Source organism: Chaetodon auriga, chromosome 22, assembly GCF_051107435.1.
Source record: "Chaetodon auriga isolate fChaAug3 chromosome 22, fChaAug3.hap1, whole genome shotgun sequence".
Classification (NCBI taxonomy): domain Eukaryota; kingdom Metazoa; phylum Chordata; class Actinopteri; order Chaetodontiformes; family Chaetodontidae; genus Chaetodon; species Chaetodon auriga.
This window is the reverse complement of record NC_135095.1, coordinates 15651172-15668491: the sequence shown is the minus strand read 5'-3', so window position 1 is coordinate 15668491 and position 17320 is coordinate 15651172. Positions and strand designations below refer to the sequence as shown.

At 42.7% G+C, this 17320-nt stretch overlaps 2 protein-coding genes across 3 annotated transcripts in view; one reads left to right on the top strand and one right to left on the bottom strand.

Annotated features, from left to right (window-relative positions):
- The window catches only part of lin7a (lin-7 homolog A (C. elegans)), a 33007-nt gene extending 27073 nt beyond the window's left edge, over window positions 1-5934 (bottom strand). For both annotated transcript variants that reach the window (XM_076722073.1, XM_076722072.1), the window contains exon 1: window positions 5851-5934. In XM_076722073.1, coding sequence (XP_076578188.1) covers window positions 5851-5887 — 37 coding nt within the window. In that variant the 5' untranslated portion in view covers window positions 5888-5934. The remainder of the gene's footprint in view (window positions 1-5850) is intronic.
- Window positions 5935-11678: 5744 nt separating this feature from the next.
- The window catches only part of acss3 (acyl-CoA synthetase short chain family member 3), a 34543-nt gene continuing 28901 nt past the window's right edge, over window positions 11679-17320 (top strand). Inside the window, exons 1-4 of the mRNA XM_076722440.1 lie at window positions 11679-12193; window positions 14081-14225; window positions 14914-15102; window positions 16171-16305. Of these exons, the coding sequence (XP_076578555.1) occupies window positions 11874-12193; window positions 14081-14225; window positions 14914-15102; window positions 16171-16305 (789 nt within the window). The 5' untranslated portion in view covers window positions 11679-11873. The remainder of the gene's footprint in view (window positions 12194-14080; window positions 14226-14913; window positions 15103-16170; window positions 16306-17320) is intronic.

Sequence of the window (17320 nt, the reverse complement as noted above, 5' to 3'; positions counted from 1 at the left end):
TTCCAAGAAGTTTCATGCAATATTCCTTTTCGTTTTCACATCAAACCGCAAGATCCTGAATGAATGTGTGAAGGACCAGGGGGCCATTGGTCTCCTCAGGCAGGATTGTGTTTACTGTGTTTGCAAGTAGAGTGGGAAGCAATCTCTGAACCCATCGGTTATCGTCTGATGGAAATTTAGCCAGCGTCGCCAGTGTTTTGGGGCTTCGAGTGCAGCCAGTGGATATCTGGCTAGCAAATAATGGATATCTGGGCCAAGACTTCCTCCTCTGTGCTCCGGTCCTTGTTTACAGTCTGATTATCTTGACATTTTGGGTAATCTTTATAAACAGATAGCTGAATATGAATGGAGATCAATTACAGAAAAGCTAATAAAAACCTAAATCAATGCACTCCGCCTCTTTTGAACCCAACACAGACAGTTTACCTGCAACCAAAGCGTGATTGGTCAACACTAAACGGACTACAAACAGAAACCAGAACTGTTAATGGAGATTAAGTGGGAAGTAACTGCATAATCTGTCACGATTCCTGGTTTATGAGTCATGGTGTAAACTTAAATTGTTCTACTTTTTGTTGTGACGATCAACTGCATTGATCACAGGGTTCATAAGACTGTAATCACTTGAATGCCAAATGTATAGTGTACTTGACTTCCCATGTCGAAAATATCACCTCGTGACATCAATTTCAAGGCAGCGTTTCAACGCAGATGGGCCTACGAGGCCGCGGGCAAAACATTCAGCACTAATAGGCCTCAACAACTTCTGTTAAGATTGCTACAAGTTTTCATCACACAAAGACAACACGAAGGAGGAGAAGCGGGAACAAAAGACGAAGCTGTTTGTTGTTTTGTGTGTGTTCAGTTGGAGTGAAAGGAAACAGGAACAGACAAACCCTTTGAGAAAGGAACAATCGATACTAAAACACAAGAACGCTTAACATAAATGTGGTAATCGTGCATTTATTGAGCTGCTTTGTTGTCTGGTACTGTATTTTTTTATGTAAAAAAAACATGATTTTTGCAAATTCTGCACAGTGTATGAATGTATCGAGGGCAACGATCATATTCTAGAGTCAGTTTCTGAACAAGCGACCATTTCTAATCCCTAATTTCAACAACAATTAATCAAATTTTGTGCAAGATATGGGATAAAAACACAGGTTTTTCCACTAACACTGGCATAAACACACCAGAACATAATTCTCTAATGTTTCTCTTCTTGGAAAAACACTCAGCTACATGAATTGAATGCAGCAAGAAGCTATCCCATGTCTGCCTCTATCTGGAGGCTGTAGAAAGGCCTTCTCACCGATTAAGTTAGAAATAGACAAAAAAACAAAACAAAAGCTGAACAAAATCATTTGTGGAAGGAACTGAAAAAGATGGAAAGAGATGGATTATTATCTCTTTAAAAAAAAAGTGTATTTATATTTCTTAGATAACAGGTCACAGTTTGAATAAGCCATGTGATGCTCTAACAACCATGATGATGATGATGATGATGAACCATGATTGTCTGTGTGGCACCGCACTCTGGAAACTCATTTCCCTGAGCTCCTCTAACATCAGGCTGTGACTAAAAAAGGTCATCCTCATCATTCGCTGATTAGAGAAAAGGCACAGAGCTGAACAAAGCCACAGTGACACGTAATGAAGGCTTCAACGCTCCACAAGGCTTCACAACATTGTTGTGGGGATGTGTTCGCACTGGGCAGCGCTCCAGTTTTCTGGTATAATTAGTCAATTTATAATAGAGGCAGAACTGAGTGTAATTCATTTTCGGTACTCAGAAGTGTCATTTTGACAAAACTGCATCAATGTAAATAAACACGTCCACATCAGAGGCTGAGCTCATTAAACCACGCGGCCGGGATTCAATCTCTGAAACCTGAAGATCCTCTTTTTCAAATTCTGGCTTTGATTATTGATTCAAATGTCACTCAGCAGATGGCAGAAAAGGCTTAAATGACCTTTCACTGACTCCACTCCTACCTTTGTACCCTGAGAGATGCTATCTGGGTGCCCTGCGTGCTAGAATGAAGCGTCCTGAAAAGGCCTTGCCATCTGCCACCGCCACTTTGACCTGAGTGTCCTTGGTGCCCTTGGCTACTCTGCTGCTAATTCCACCCATTAAAACTGAAATAATCACGCTCAGAATGAGTAAAATGGGACGGCAGGGTTTTACTAAACAAGTCCTGTGCCCATGCCAGGAGAATTAGCTCTAATTTGCCCTACTGCGACGATCCCCTCAAAGCAGGACAAATAAATCACTCCTTGAGGGCTAATGGCTCCTGCAGGAGCCTGTGGTGAGAGCAGAGAGTGAAACACTGCGCTTATTGTCTTCCTCATCCTTGCTAATTACTGGACAGTGTCCCTCAAAGCCTCTAAGAACCTTATTTCTGTATTAAAAGGACGTGCGCTGAGATATAACCAGCTATGAGTGACGTCAGCCTGTCAGCAGCCCTCTAATCCTTCAAATTGCTCGTGTGACTGAGAGCATGTGATGGGAATAAGGTCTGGCCTCAAATCACTGAACTCGCTGTGATCTCTCTGAGGGAAAACAAGGACTGGGGCAGTAGAGAGCTGCAGTTATTCCTCCCAGTCTGTTCAGACAGGAGGCTGTAAACAGCGCAGCATTGTTAAACTAACCAATCCTCGCCACATAGTGAAGAAAAGCAACAGAAGTCGTACTCGAAGGACTACAGGCTTCTTTCTGGAGTCACTGTTGTGAAGTGATGTTCGACAGCCTCACAGGGAGGAATGAACTGAAACCACTTTCTCAACAGAGGAACTCGCATCCGTAGACCGGAGTGCGATGCAGCTACAAGGTGTTCTCTTCTGTGTAAAGAGCACGACCCAACCCTTTCTCTCAAATTGAAAATCTATTGCTTTCAAGCCCTTCCTAAGATACCGGCTCCTATCGCTCGATCTTTCTACCTGTACAACCAGCAGCTGAAGGCAGCACGTTTGCAGCTGCGTTTTTGGGTTATCAGAGGTCATTCTGGGAAATGGAGGAAGTCACGAACTGAAGCAGAGGCACTGTAGATAAAGTCAATCTTTTATCATCAAGGGCTGATAACACCTGCTGTAAGTGGAGTTTTCGTTTCATCCCAGACTGTACAGACAGGCATACAGTTCTTCAATTATGGGATGTAGATATACAGGATATGGGTCTGATATCAGCTGTTAATATATGTCATGCATTTTATTCACAGTAGAGTCAATTCTCATTAAAGGTGGCTAATTCCTATCAAGTGGGGTTTTCATACATGCTAGCACTGTTATTCAAGGGATGTGATCGTTGATCTGTTGGTCGGTCCATCACTTCAGTTCAGACAAACATCTTTAACATCTGTTGAAAGCGTTAAATTTGGTAGAGACATTTATGGTCCTCAAAGATGATCAAACACCGTCATCAGGTCGAAAATTATTTGTTGAATAATTTGGATTAAGAGTATAAATCTTTGGCCTCTGCTGTACTTTGTGTTTACTGCTAATTAGCATGTGCTAGCATGCTAACAGTAAACAAAGAGGGTGAACATTGTGAACGATACACCTGCTAAACATCAACATGTTAGCATTTTCGCTGAGAGCATGTTGCATGCTAGCATTAGCATGTAGCTCACAGCTATACAGCTAGCTTTAGAGCTTTGTTTTGCTGTGGTTGTAATCACAGCACACAAATGATTTGGCAAAGGGGTCCGTGCCAAAACTAGCGTCTCTACAAGTTTTTTAAATTCCTTGACCAACTGAGGTACACCCCAATAACCTCTGCTCTCATTTTTCATGTCAAAAAGAGCGTCATCTCTGGGCCTATATGTACTTAAATGCTAGCTCTACAGAGAATGCAGACTGTTATAATAAATCATTCAAGGAGGTTCGAACCCATTGTTCTATATAGGCTGCTGGTGCTTGCTTATCACAGTCATTTCCTCCGACAATAACAGGAAGGGCAGTGATGTAAGATCTTTTCATCCTGCTGTGACCCAACGAGCCAAGTGGGAGCTTTGGAAATGAACATCTCTGCCGGTTTCCTCCCTGCGTGTGTTTGACACACTCAGCAACTCGGCGGCGAAAGCCGACTCCCAACACGAGACGAGACTGCCTTTTCATTAGCAATTATAGTGTTTTCTCCAAAGTGGCAGCAGCTGAAATAAGAGAGCCTGTAATGTTGCCTCTCTCTCTGACGGATCCTGTGTGAAACTATCATTACTACTCCTCGTGCCATTACAGCTGCCAGCCGCTGACTGGCCCTATTCATGCCACAGCATGTGAGTATGGATCAGCTCGCCTTCGTACAGGCTGAGGTCACGTCTGAATCTCCGTCCCAACAAAAGTTCAGACCAGGCTGAATGCTGACATTTTCCCAAGATGGCAAAATCAGTACAGCTAAGACCTTCTCTGTAATTCTATAGGACGAGTGGGTTGAGAAACTGTGGGTTATATTGTTTATCTATTTACCAGGTGCAACCTTATAGACTCATTTCATTAACTCTGCATGGCATGGCACTTCTGCACCCAGCAGATTGTGCATCAGTGAGGCTTCACTGCCCACAAACATGAAGCTTTAGTGAAGAACAAATTGCAATCGAGCACATGGACAAAAATCTAATTCCTTACAGCAGAAAACGATCAGTTGCGGCTAATTACTCGGATTCTGCCTAACAAGTGACATCAGTCAGATTAATTTCTGCATAATAATTCATGCTCCCACCAGATAACGTGTATTAATAATCGTCTCCTGTGGCTTGGAAGCGACTGGGGAGCCGATGCTAGCTTTACTTGGCACAAATGAAACAGCTAAGGTGTCTCCTTTCTCTATATTTGACAGCACCCAATTCCCATGCGAGCTTTTTGCAATATTAGATTTCACGAGCGGAGATGCATTTGGTCTCAATGTTAGACTGGGATCCTTCTCAGTTATTAGTTAAAAATAGACACTTTGAGCAAGAAAGAGATTTAAAGTGAGGATGCACTTCTCAGGCTTGTATATAGGACGTGTTGTATCCTCCCAGAGGTATTATTGTGATGTTATTAAAAGTATTTGTTATAGCAAAGCAGCTCTTTTCTTTAAGAGGGGACATTAAACAAATGGTAATCAAGCAAAATTTCCTCCTGCAGGCATTGCCACCCCATGAATGAGGACAGGGGAAGCACAAATATGTGTTTAAGTCACATGGTCTACAATTACATACGCTGCCTCAGCTCCGAGTAAACACTACCTGTGGTGCATTAGCCAAACAGGCTGGGTAACACCATCAGAAAACATCATTAGCCTTTGTGTGCAAGCTTGCATTCTGCATGTTTGCAAGTACAAAAAAAGGCTGTTCGTATTCCCCATGAGGGCACCAGCCTGCCTGGTTTGCACCTGTCCAATTCAAAGACAAAAGTTGTCTCCTATCTAACAAAGTAGATTTCCAAGCCTCTTTGCAGAGGAAGCGCAAAAAAAAAACGAGCTGTAACAGGATAATATCACCGAGGAGGTTACATAATAAAAATGGGAATAAACGAAACGCGCTGCGAGCGGTGCGAGGGTACCCATTAGTCAAATAAATGACGGCGAATTAATGAATGTGCCCACGAAGACCCCGCAGTAATGTGACAGAAGAAACGAGCGCTCCGTCCTGCAAAACACACGCACGGAACAGACGGGCTGGACGCTTTTATTTTAGAACAGCCTGAGCTCACATTGCCTTGAAATACCGACCCGTAAGGATAATCTGAGGGAAATCCGAGTCGGGCGAAAACACCTGGATCTACCCCGGGTTGCCAGATCCTTGGAGAAGTTTTCAAAACGCCAAAAAAAAAGCACCCCTCTGATGGCAAGCAGACAGCCGAGCGCCTTACCTCGATCCAGAGAGAGCGGTTGGACCACTGTCGCCATGACTGCTGTTTACTGGAGACTGGAGAGACTACAGGAGCTGCAGCATCAGAGAGAGAGAGAGAGAGAGAGAGAGAGAGAGAGAGAGAGAGAGAGAGAGAGAGAGAGAGAGGAAGGGGGGGTTGGGAGTGGTTGGGAGGGGGATTAATCTGCCTCCATCCTCATCATATCTCATCACCTGGCATTGATTGCACAGGAGCAGCAGCTTTTCACATACACATACTAAGAAAAGAAAACCTGGTATGATACGACAGAACAGCCCACTGCTGTAGAGAATATGGATTTTTAACCCCAGATTAAATTGCTCATCAGTTAAAAGTGAGGATATTGCCGCTGAGTAGTTGTGTGGATGTCCATTAGTAGAGAAGAAATAACAAATAACAGGCTCATATCTGCTCAGGAGACTGATTGATGACCAGGGTATGGCCAAAAGTATGTGGACGCCCGAGCATCACCAAACCTTGAGATGTTTTTGTCAGGTTCAAACAATCATAACGGTGCCACGTTGTTGGATGCATGCGCAAAATATCATTGTATGCTGCAGCAGCATACAGTGATGCACAGACCAGCCCTGGTTTGCACGCTGAACCTTTGAACCACGTGTTTCCATGTTTGCATGCGTAAATGCTCAGCCAGGTATGATCCATTCACCCATTGCCCCTCAGAGATCAGCTGATTGCAACTGTTGCCATTAAGGTTTATTGTGAACTGCTGAGCCATGACTCCTGTTATCATCTCCTCTCTTGGCTACGCGCATTGCTTGCAGCCTGATAAGGACTGAGTGATGGTAGTGAACCTTTGTTGAAGGGCTTAAGGATTAATCCTCATGTTTATGTGCTACCACGGAACGGAGCCAAACCACTGGCTCTCTTCATTTACTGTAGATCTGCTGCCTAATGGTGCCTGCTGCCATGGCATATCTCATACATGGCCGGTCATTGCACTTGACAGAAGCAGTGCTCAACAAAGGCAAGAAGCAAATCCCTGGTTAGGGGGGTACATTAAGGCAACATGACTTCACTGTGACAAATGCAAGCTGTAAACATGAATACACACCGGAGGCAGCGAGCGCTATTTAAGCTTCCATGTGCACAACTATGCAGAGCAAAATCCACAGCATCATATAGGCGCTGAAATCATTTAGATCTCATTTATCTTGCTTAGATTAAAAAAAGAGGAGGATCACCTGCTTTAGCCGAAACCCATTTGGGAAGCAATTACCTCACTCCTAACCTCACTTCACTTCAAATTGGATGCTATGGAGTAAGTCCAGGAATGAAATCTTTAAAATGTAAAATCGATGTACCTTTGTATTTCAGCTAGATTCAATTTTCATCATTTTCAAGCCTTTCAGGGAATATTCTATCATCCTAATCTGCTCTGTTTATTTGATGTGCTGATGAATCCCAGCCACTCACGGCCCACCCAGCTGCGTGCAGATGTAAATTGGTGGTAAGGGGTGGGCTGGACGGACGGATAGAGCTGGCGAGGGCTTAGCGATTGCACGGAAAGAGGGCACAGAGAGATTACAGGCTCCCATCCATATGGGTTGGAATACAGTTCTGCCTTTTTTAAGAGGTGGGATTACGCTGCAGTGCTCTTAAAGCCCTTTAAATGCAAGTGAATTGATTTCTGAAAGGTCTCCATTCCCGCAGACGGAGACGCAAGAGGCCGTGTAGACAAGACAAATAAGGACCGCTGGACTGAAGTGTGTTTGCCTTTCAAATTAAAGCTCTTAATGTTTGTCGGAGCGTTTGTAGGCACCAATCCCCATCAGCGCAAAACAAATGCAACAGGTACTATCTTTAAAGGAGTATTTAAACATTTGGGAAACATGGTGATTTGCTCTCTCGCTTAGAGTTAGATAAGAAGATCAACACTGCTCTCAGTACATATGTTAGCATAAAGACTGGAGGGGAAACAGCTAGCCTAGCTCTGTCTAAAGCTAACATAATCTGCCTACCAGCACCTAAAACTCTAGGTTACATGCTGTATTTTGTTTCTTCAACCCATACAAAAAATGCTTTAAAAAAAAAGCCAAATTGTGTTTTTTATGGAGGTTTTGCTGGATTATTTATTGGCCGGATGCAGATGATTCATGGAGTCTCCGCTGGCTGTTTTGAAGCAGGAGTGCTGGACTTTTACATGAGCATCTGTCACATTCAAGCACTTGCCAAAATGAATTCACACACTGCTGATTCAGCCTATCACGCACAGGTAAATCTCTGCATTTCACAGTACCTGAATTTTTACAATCTGGTGTCCGTGGCGACATTCCCACGCTGGCGTACCAGTAGTGACACGTTTTACATCAGATGATGAGAAGGGAGCGACCGTAGGCGACAGCATGGAGGAGTGTGGTGGAGCAGACCGTTCTCATTCGCAGGCCTTCAAATATCAACGTTTTCTCACCTCCCTGTGTCTGTGTGAGAGCACCAGGCTTTCAGGTAACTCCAATGTAAACCCATCTCTCACAGTTAAAGAAGCTCGGTGAAATGTGACGTAGTATAAAGAGCAAAAAAGTCCATCTTTGGAGGAGGTTGGGGATGATGGATGGGTAAAACTACACTTTCACTGCCTCCATTTCACATGGCGTTGGCCCGCTAGACTTTCTGTATGGCATCCCATACAAACTATATGAGACACAGAGGGGCGTGACAAAGGCATTGGTGTTTGACGCATCTGGGAAAAGTTTCTGATTCTAAAAACAAAGCGCTTACCTGCAGGTATACTCATAAGCATCAACAGAGTCTATGTAATTACTCTCACTGCCAGAAGGGGGAGACAAAAACTCTGCATTGTGTGTTTAAAATCTGTAATAAAGTGGATTTCTCTGTCTGGTACTGTGGGATGCTGCTGTCACTTTGTTGTATATCTGCACTGAAGGAGAGCAGAAGTGATTCACTACATGAACACACACATGTCCACGTAATAATGGCTCGTCTGTACTTATTAAAAAGCAACACTGACTAATGAATTTTGACAGCCCTTGACTTTAATCCTTGAGCAGCATCGATTGTGATCTATATGGCGCGTCACATTGAGAAAAAAATAGATGAGAATTTCCTGGTGATCTGAGAAAATTACGCATTTCTGTAGTGGTTTGTGTTAAGGTTTAATGTTACAGGCTGCAGCTTCATCAGGCAGCTGCTGGTCATCATGTAAATATGTGAGAGGTTTACTGATCGACATCTTTAAAATAGCATTTATTTTCTAATGAGGCAAGTTGACACAACAAATGTGCAATTTTCTTTAAAGGAACAAATAAGGGAAGTAGCTCCATGATGATGCTCTCTCACTGCACTGGAGTTACAGACTTTAATTTTTTGCAACTGGAGCAACTTTGGGGTTAAATGTCGGCCTTTGAGGCACTTAAACTGAGAATCTGCAATACAGGTTTTCACACATCACGCTGTTGCCCAGGGATTTTAACCTCTAACACAACATTTCATCTAACCATGAGGCTGCTGACGCCCCCTTCAGGGAAACAGCATGGAATAATACATGACATAAAAGTAATGAGTCGCTCACTTTGTTGCAGCTCCTGGATGATTTAATCTCATTTCCTTTGAGGAGACAGCAGAGAGGAGCGCATTATCCCTCTTGTCAAATTATTACAGAGTGAAATCTGAAAATTTGTTTATGTGGCTTTTTAGTTGCTCGTAGACTGACACTGAAAAATATGAAGACATCCATTTATAATGAGCTACAGCCTCTCTTAGACATCTCAAAGGAGCCAAAGCTTAAAAACTTTCTTAAGTATCAACCTCTTGTTGTCGCTATTTTGATTTGATTATTAATTTTTAATACATTCAAGTAGAAATTAATGGCATCGATTTAGAAGTGCACCTAAAAGTATATGTCCAACGTACTTTAAATGATGCACAAAAAGTAAAAGTATACTTGTAATGACTTTTCTATACTTACATTATATTTCTGAAGTAGTACCCGAGCTTCTCCTGCTTTGACCTGGACTTGCGTCACCAGTGTACCACATTAAATTATAGTATCTCCAGTATTTTCTGTTTGTTAAAGTAAATTCCCTCTGCTGTAACCTGCAGTGGTGTATCAGTTATTTCTAACTGTAAATAACGTTGAGTGAACTCATTGGCGAGCCGACTGCTGCGTCCAAAACTCATTCAAAGTGTAACACAGCGATCATCATCTTCAAAATAATTTGATTATAAATCCCTATTCAGACACTCCGCGGGGGAGGAAAACACATTTGTAGATAAACTCTGGTAATTTGCCTCTAGCTGTTTCTGAAGGGCAGCCGACCGGTTTCTGCTGCAAAAGACTGACGCTGCTCGCATCAAATCAGAGAAGAGGGCGAGATGGAGGCGACATAATGAGCCATCTTGGACTCCGGTTAAGGTCTGATTGGCCTTCACAAGCAGCTATTAGCTAGCGCTGTCTCTGCCCTCGTCTCGTGCCAGAGAGTGTGGGAATGATACACACTGTGCCAACATCCTGTGCATTGTTAGAAAAAGACTGATGGACGAGCAGCGGTTCAGCAACGCTTTTTGACAAATTACAGCCCCGGAGGAGAGGGGAGGCGTCCCTGTCAGTGTTTGATTACACTCGTACATGAATACAGATTGTTAACTTACATGCTCTGTTGCAATGTGATGACATGATTTGAATAAATGTTTGTTGAAAAGCTGGAAAGGGATAAATGAAGAAGAATATAGATAATATGATGTTGGCCAAAAAGGTATAATAAGTGCTGTCTTTATATATTTTTGTGTGTGTTTGGGGACAAATGTCCAAGTGCCAAGCTGCTGAAAAAGTTCCAAATTGGTTGTCCAACTTAATTTGAACTCAAGTGTTTGGTGAGAAATGGAAGGACTCCAGTATTTGCAAGGCAATACAAACAGTTTCCTAGAAGGAGCAGGGAGCTTCCAGAGCTGTGTGATGGAAAACGCTGCTCTGCATGTAGAAATAGAAACAGATGATCTGAAACATCAGACGGGCGAGTTACTCAACCAGGGCCACCGGTGCGCAGGGGTCACATCCAGGGGGGTCAGATGGATTATGGGTATTTACCAGCAGCTTGGATGATGGCAGTGACCGAGCAGACGCACGTGACGCCGTCTGATTGGACAGGCTGCTGTTGTGACAAAACCAGAACAGGTGACCCGGCTTGACAACAGACACTTTGAGTCTTTAGCATAGCGGTTGTGTTCAGATATATCCCCGAACAAGCACCTAAACACATTCCCTGATCACTGCGAGCAGCGGTGTTTGCATTGTGAACATGAGAAGGTTTATGTACTCAAAGAAGTGGAGTCTAACTGTACTTTTTACTCCACTACATCTTTAGTGACTATGAGTCACTTCAGAGGCAGATTCAGATTAAAACTGCTCATAAATCTGTGCACTATTAAAGATTAAACCACTAAAGTGATGAACACATGAATGCATCGGTAACTATAATCTGGTAATATAACAAGTAATTCTTCAGTGGCCCACTCTGCATTTACTTATTGGTACTTTAAGTATAGTTTGATGCAAATACTTTTGTACTTAAGAAAGATTTTAGAGAATTTTTTTTAAACTTTTTTTTCTTTAACAGTTACTCAAACCAATGAACGGAGTATCAGAATAGTTGATAACTAATCGACCCCGAAAGTGAACGTTTACACACTTTCCTTGCACAACTTATTTCAGTGTGCCACATGTTTTTCCTCACATTTAGGGCGGTTCGCAGTGCCGCGTGTTTCTGTGTTGTGTAACAGGTCTGATTTTTTGATTCTGGCCCAAGGTCATCCTTCATCCCACATCAACAACAGCCACTGTGTTCGCATTCCTTGAGGGGGCTGTAGGCGAACGGTTTTCTGCAGGAGGCTTCTGTCCCTTTACGTGGCCCCACAGATGACGTCGCTCTGGGTTGAATAGCAGAAGCGGGCCCCTCACCTGCAGGAGAACAGCGGAAGACGGAGAAACGCCTTTTTGACAAGTTCACCTTTTTGAAGTAACTAAAGCTGCAATGCACTTCCAAATAAAACACTTTCTGAGTCGCTGCGTCCCCCTTCAGCGCAAGAGGACACTCGGGAGGAAGCTGTGGACAGTTTCTGCTGCACAACAACGTGGCGAAAGCGCAGCGGGATCGCCTGCGTCTGCACGCTTCCACAGGCGTTTCGCCCCGCACTCCTGCAGAAACCATGCGTCCGACACGGCGTACGGCCGAGCTTTCACCGCAGCGAGGGACCACCCCGAGAGGTTCTGGGGTGAGGTGGCACAGGACATTAACTGGTTTGAACCGTGGAGTAAAACTTTGCACATTGAGGATCCAGTGTTTCCAAACTGGTAGGTTTCAGAGTCACAAGCGAGCAACACAGCAAGAAGCGTTTTTTTTTTTTTTTTAGTGCAACACTTTCATATTTCAACTGTGTTTGGGTGAAAACAACTTGCGCTTGACCGCAGCCTGTGTCTTAAAGACAGTCGGACCCTGTCACTCCCCACTTCCCATGAACCGTGAAAGTTTGTGATCTGAATAAAAATAAGACTGGTTGCTTTTTCAGCGTTACATGTTAACATTTGGATAAAATCACTTCATTACAGTTCACAAACGAACTCTTCGGGCACCCCAGCTGTGGTAATCACATCAGCGATTTCTCAGGACCGCCATGTTTGGAGTTTAAGAGGCCTTCAGTATTTGTAGTCCTATTTTCACGCACACCTGCCCCAGAAACCTGTGTGTATTTACATTTTAGACTCTTAAATTGTAAGTCTAGATAACCTGTAATCCTGCAAAAACGCATTTCAAACTTTGAGGGAAGTTGCGGGTCATAGTTTCCTGATGATTCGGACTGAAACAAAACAAAATTAAAAAAAAAAAAAAAAAAAAACACCACAGAAACTTTCTGTACGTAATTGATTAATTTTACAGTTGAGCAACCGGAAGTGACGTTTCTCGTTTGTTGTGGAGCGACAAAGAAAAACGTTAACATTTTAGTTGCAAACATAAAGTAATTGTAGGAAAAACAAAAAGAGATTAACGTACATAAGTGTCTCTCGCAGTAAAACAACACATTTTGTGGACGAGTCTTTAAAGAGACGCGAGGCCGTTACGTCACACCCGGTAGCCATCTTTGTTTGGCTCGGAAAGTTAAATGTTTGGTGAAACAAATCTTCACCTTATTACACGGTTAAAATTAAAGTTTTTTGTCTTTTATATGGATGGGGTTGTCGTAAACAGTGTTTGAAATGTCTTCAAACACGGTAAGTGAAATGACATGCTGTTTTTTGAACTTTGTGTTGTATTTATCTTTGAGAAAATTAATGATAGCTAATCAGCTAATGCTAGCTAATCAGCTAACTCTAATGTAAGTAATCAGGTGACGCTAGCTAGTAGCACAAAACTGGGACTTTGGAGCCCTGCAGTGTCCCAGCTACTTCTTTCTTTCTTTCTTTCTTCTGGCTCTGCACCTGCCCTCTTTGGTTTGAATGTGTATGCCTACTCCTATTTGCATAAAATGGGTGTCTTCATAACTTGACAGTTTCTTAAAAATCCAAATAATGTGGAAGGCCTTATATTAGCTGCTGAAGTAAATTAGGATGTTAGTTAGGAGGCTGAATGTGTTTACACTTGCCTGATGTTCTTGGGGAAAGCAAACATTATTAACATGCAAGGCAGCCCACAGACACATTGCTGCACCATAACGAGGTGAAAATGAAGATGTTTTTTTTGTTTGTGTTTGGTGGGTGGTTTTGCCACCATCTAACATGACAGCAAAAATCAGAGCTGCCTAAATCTGGGACTGTTAAAAATGAAGGACACAGCCACCGTGTCTCTCTGGCTTCCAGAACAGCAGTTTCCAGACACCATCTGCTCAGTCTGCTTGCTGCTCTTCATCCACACTGTATGCGCAGCACCAGAGCCGAAACTGTCGATTTATCAAGTACATTGATTTTGCCGTGTGCTGCTGGCGAAGGCAGCTGCATGTGTTTTCCTGCAGTTGATTTCATCAAGTTGTGTTCTGTTTTTAGGTAACAGCAAAGAACCCTACCATCCAAAAATACACTTTAAGAACAGTATGTCTTGACAGATATGCTGATAGAGGCTGTGGCATAGGATATATTTTATTCACCTTATTTATTCATATTACGTGTACACATGTTTAAAATATATGTATGTGTATATTTGATCTTTGAACACTGTCGTTGCTTGTTGGTGGACTGTGTCTCTGTCAGGTTTGTTGGCGGGAAGTTGAATGTGTGCTACAACGCTGTGGATCGTCACGTAGAGAGCGGCCGTGGGGAGCAGCCTGCCATCATTTACGACAGCCCGGTGACTGGAACCAAACAGATCATCACATTCAGGGAACTTCAGGACCAGGTGAATTGTATTTTTAAAAGCACAAGTCACAGAAGTCACAGAACCGAACAGCATATAAAGAGCTGGATTAGTCTGCTTGTTAAAGTCTGTTCTGGATTGCCAGGATTTGTGGTAAAAAAAATGTATTGTGAGGCATGCACCCAACCTCTGAAATTAAAATCTGCCAGTGTTGCCATGACAATAAATACATTTTCTATCCTTCGACGGAAACAGTTGGCCAAGTTTTTCCTCCAAGGCAGCGGGATTGAAGTAACGCTGGCATGGAAGACAGCAAAACACAATAATGAGAAGAAAAGGAAATGATTAACTTAATTGGCATTTTGGCAGTTGCTTCAGTTTAATCAAGACTAAATTGCACACAGTATAATCAAAATGTATTCTAAATGAACAGAAGTGTAGCTAACCCTAACCCAGAGCAAAAAGACACTTAATTTAATTGACAAAAAAGAGCGTTCTTTCAGGTTTCAGTCGATGTTCAGTTGAAGGTAATCAGTGACATTAATAACCCGACAAACCATGCACAAAATGCTTTTTTACTGTCATTGGTTTCTGTTGATTGTACTAGTCATGAAGAATTATCTAGAACAGATTTATGCAGACGTTTGAAAGAGTGCAGTGTGAACTTCACCATAATTCATGCTGACATACGTGAAGTAATCTGCATTGTCTCCTCTGTGTCTTCTCCCAGGTGTCTAGGTTAGCAGGAGTCTTGGTGAAGAATGGGGTACGGAAAGGAGATCTGGTCGTCATCTACATGCCCATGGTGCCGCAGGCCATGTTCACCATGTTGGCCTGTGCCAGGATTGGTGCTCCACACAGCCTCATATTTGGCGGCTTTGCATCAAAAGAGCTTTCTGTCCGTATCAATCATGCCAAGGTTAGAAAATCCTGTTATTCACCATTTAGTTGAGATTTCTCTTGGCTTGAGCCACGACAACATACAAAATGATCTTTATTAATTAAGTGTTACCCTTCAGTACCTTTGCCACTCATTAGAACACTAAGGACACGTGATGACCTTTTTTTGTTTGTATGTACTTACGTGTTGCAGTCTGCAATTAACAATTTTCCGATTCCAATTTTCATGTGGCATTCACCCTGCAAAATATCTGAAACACTGAAAGCCAGAGGTGCCTGAGGCTTTTTTGTGTTGTTAGGCTCAAAATGAATCATGCTCTGTGGAAAGCACTTGGCTTGCCTTTTCTTTTCACAGCCATACACTCAAGAAGGATGTCAGTGCCATCTGCACTGAGATTTTCTTACAGGGAAAACAGAAGAATTAATGAACAGGCCTGACATTTTGACAGGGACTGTTTCTGAAGATAATGGTCTCCGTTGAGTGATGTGTTTATACAAATATACATTTGAAGAAATACAGTATTATTAAGTATTGCTGCCAGCTACTTAATCAAGTGTTTAAACTCTTATTGTTGAGGTACACTCAGTTATTTTCAGGTGAATAATTTATAGTGTCTACATAAGATGTGATCAAGGACGCTTTCCATGGAAATGCATCCATTCAGCAGTAAAGTCAAGAAGAGGCAGGTGAATGATCCTTGTTTAACCTTGCTGTGCCTCCTGAGCTAAGCACAGCTGTGTGTCGGCATCACCTCCAAACTTTAAAGTCTGAAAAAGATACAGGAAATACTACTACTCCTGTAGAAATACCCCAGGTGTGTTGTAAGCCTGCTGTTTACTATGGAATCATTATGACATGCATGTTAATAAGGCTTATGTGAACTGAATTTGACTCGATGCTTGAGTGCTGCCACAGGCAACACGCTCACGCCACTAATACCCTTTTAAAAATGCAGCAAAGCATGTAGTTATGAAGTATGATTTGAGCCCTAGCCTCTGTTACTAATATGGCTGTAGAAACATATCATGATGCTGTAAGTTCTTCATGTTTTAACGCAATTAAATTCTCACCTGGTCTCTTTCCCAGCCCAAGCTGATGGTTACAGCCTCATTTGGCATCGAGCCAGGCAGAAGAGTAGAGTACATCCCTCTAGTGGAGAAGGCCTTGGAGCTGAGCTCTCACAGGCCCTCTAAAGTCCTCATCTACAACAGGCCTCACATGGTAAGAAGCTCAGAGTATCATAAAGCTCAGTCTGACAACACAGTGTTATTTCTAAGCCTGTAGGTTATGTGACTGAATGTAAATGTATCTGAAATATGGTGGCCACATGTAAATCTGATTAGTTTAGTCACGGTATAGCTGCTGTTAGGAGGAAAAGTTTCCCCAAGGCGAAGGGATGCCGTTTTTGACCGAGAAGATGGCTTTTAATGATTCAAGTAAATTTCAAGCAATAGATTTTAAAGAATGATTTCCTAGAAGCCAGTGTTACAAATCCTGCCACTGAATCAAAAAGAAATGATCCAGTATAGCCGGTTCACGTAGATAGGAGGGAGTGAAATAATGTGTGTAGAGCATTGGTAGCTGAGGAATGGAGGTTTGCCGCCTGTCATAAGCAGCCTGGCACAGACCCAGTTTGGAACCAGGCTGAGCTGAGTCGAATGATTAAACAGCACGCAAATATTCATTAATATGGTGACAGCAAGCTGAAATTTGCTTCACCTTCACACAAGCATAAAAGAAATGAGCTGAATTTTAGACCCGGGAAACAAATTATTCTTGAAATTGATTGTACAGCGTTGCCATCGTTCTTCTCAAATTTCTTTCCTCCCATCACTTTTCAGTTACACCATTTACCTCAATCTGACTCTGCAGTGTCCTTCAGTGACCAGTACATGATTTATTTCACCTGGTTTGGGTACTCTACCAGTGGTATCTGTGAGTGACATGGTGGACATCACACTGTTATCAGTGAACTCAGTGAAATAGTTATCATAGAAAATTCAGTGGAAACACAGTCCCTGTGTAAAACCATGTGAAGCTCCACTTTGACAGTGATGGCTGCTGCTTTATCAATTACTGCATTCAGTCAGCATAAGGTTGCAGTACCGTGAGCACGACTTCCAACATGAAAGCCTTGTTAAATCAGCAGAGTTTAACACTAACTGGCTTGGCGATGCAATGGGCCAATGGGCTGTCTGTCCTCCAGCGTCTGCCTGGTATTAAAAGATGTTTTAGT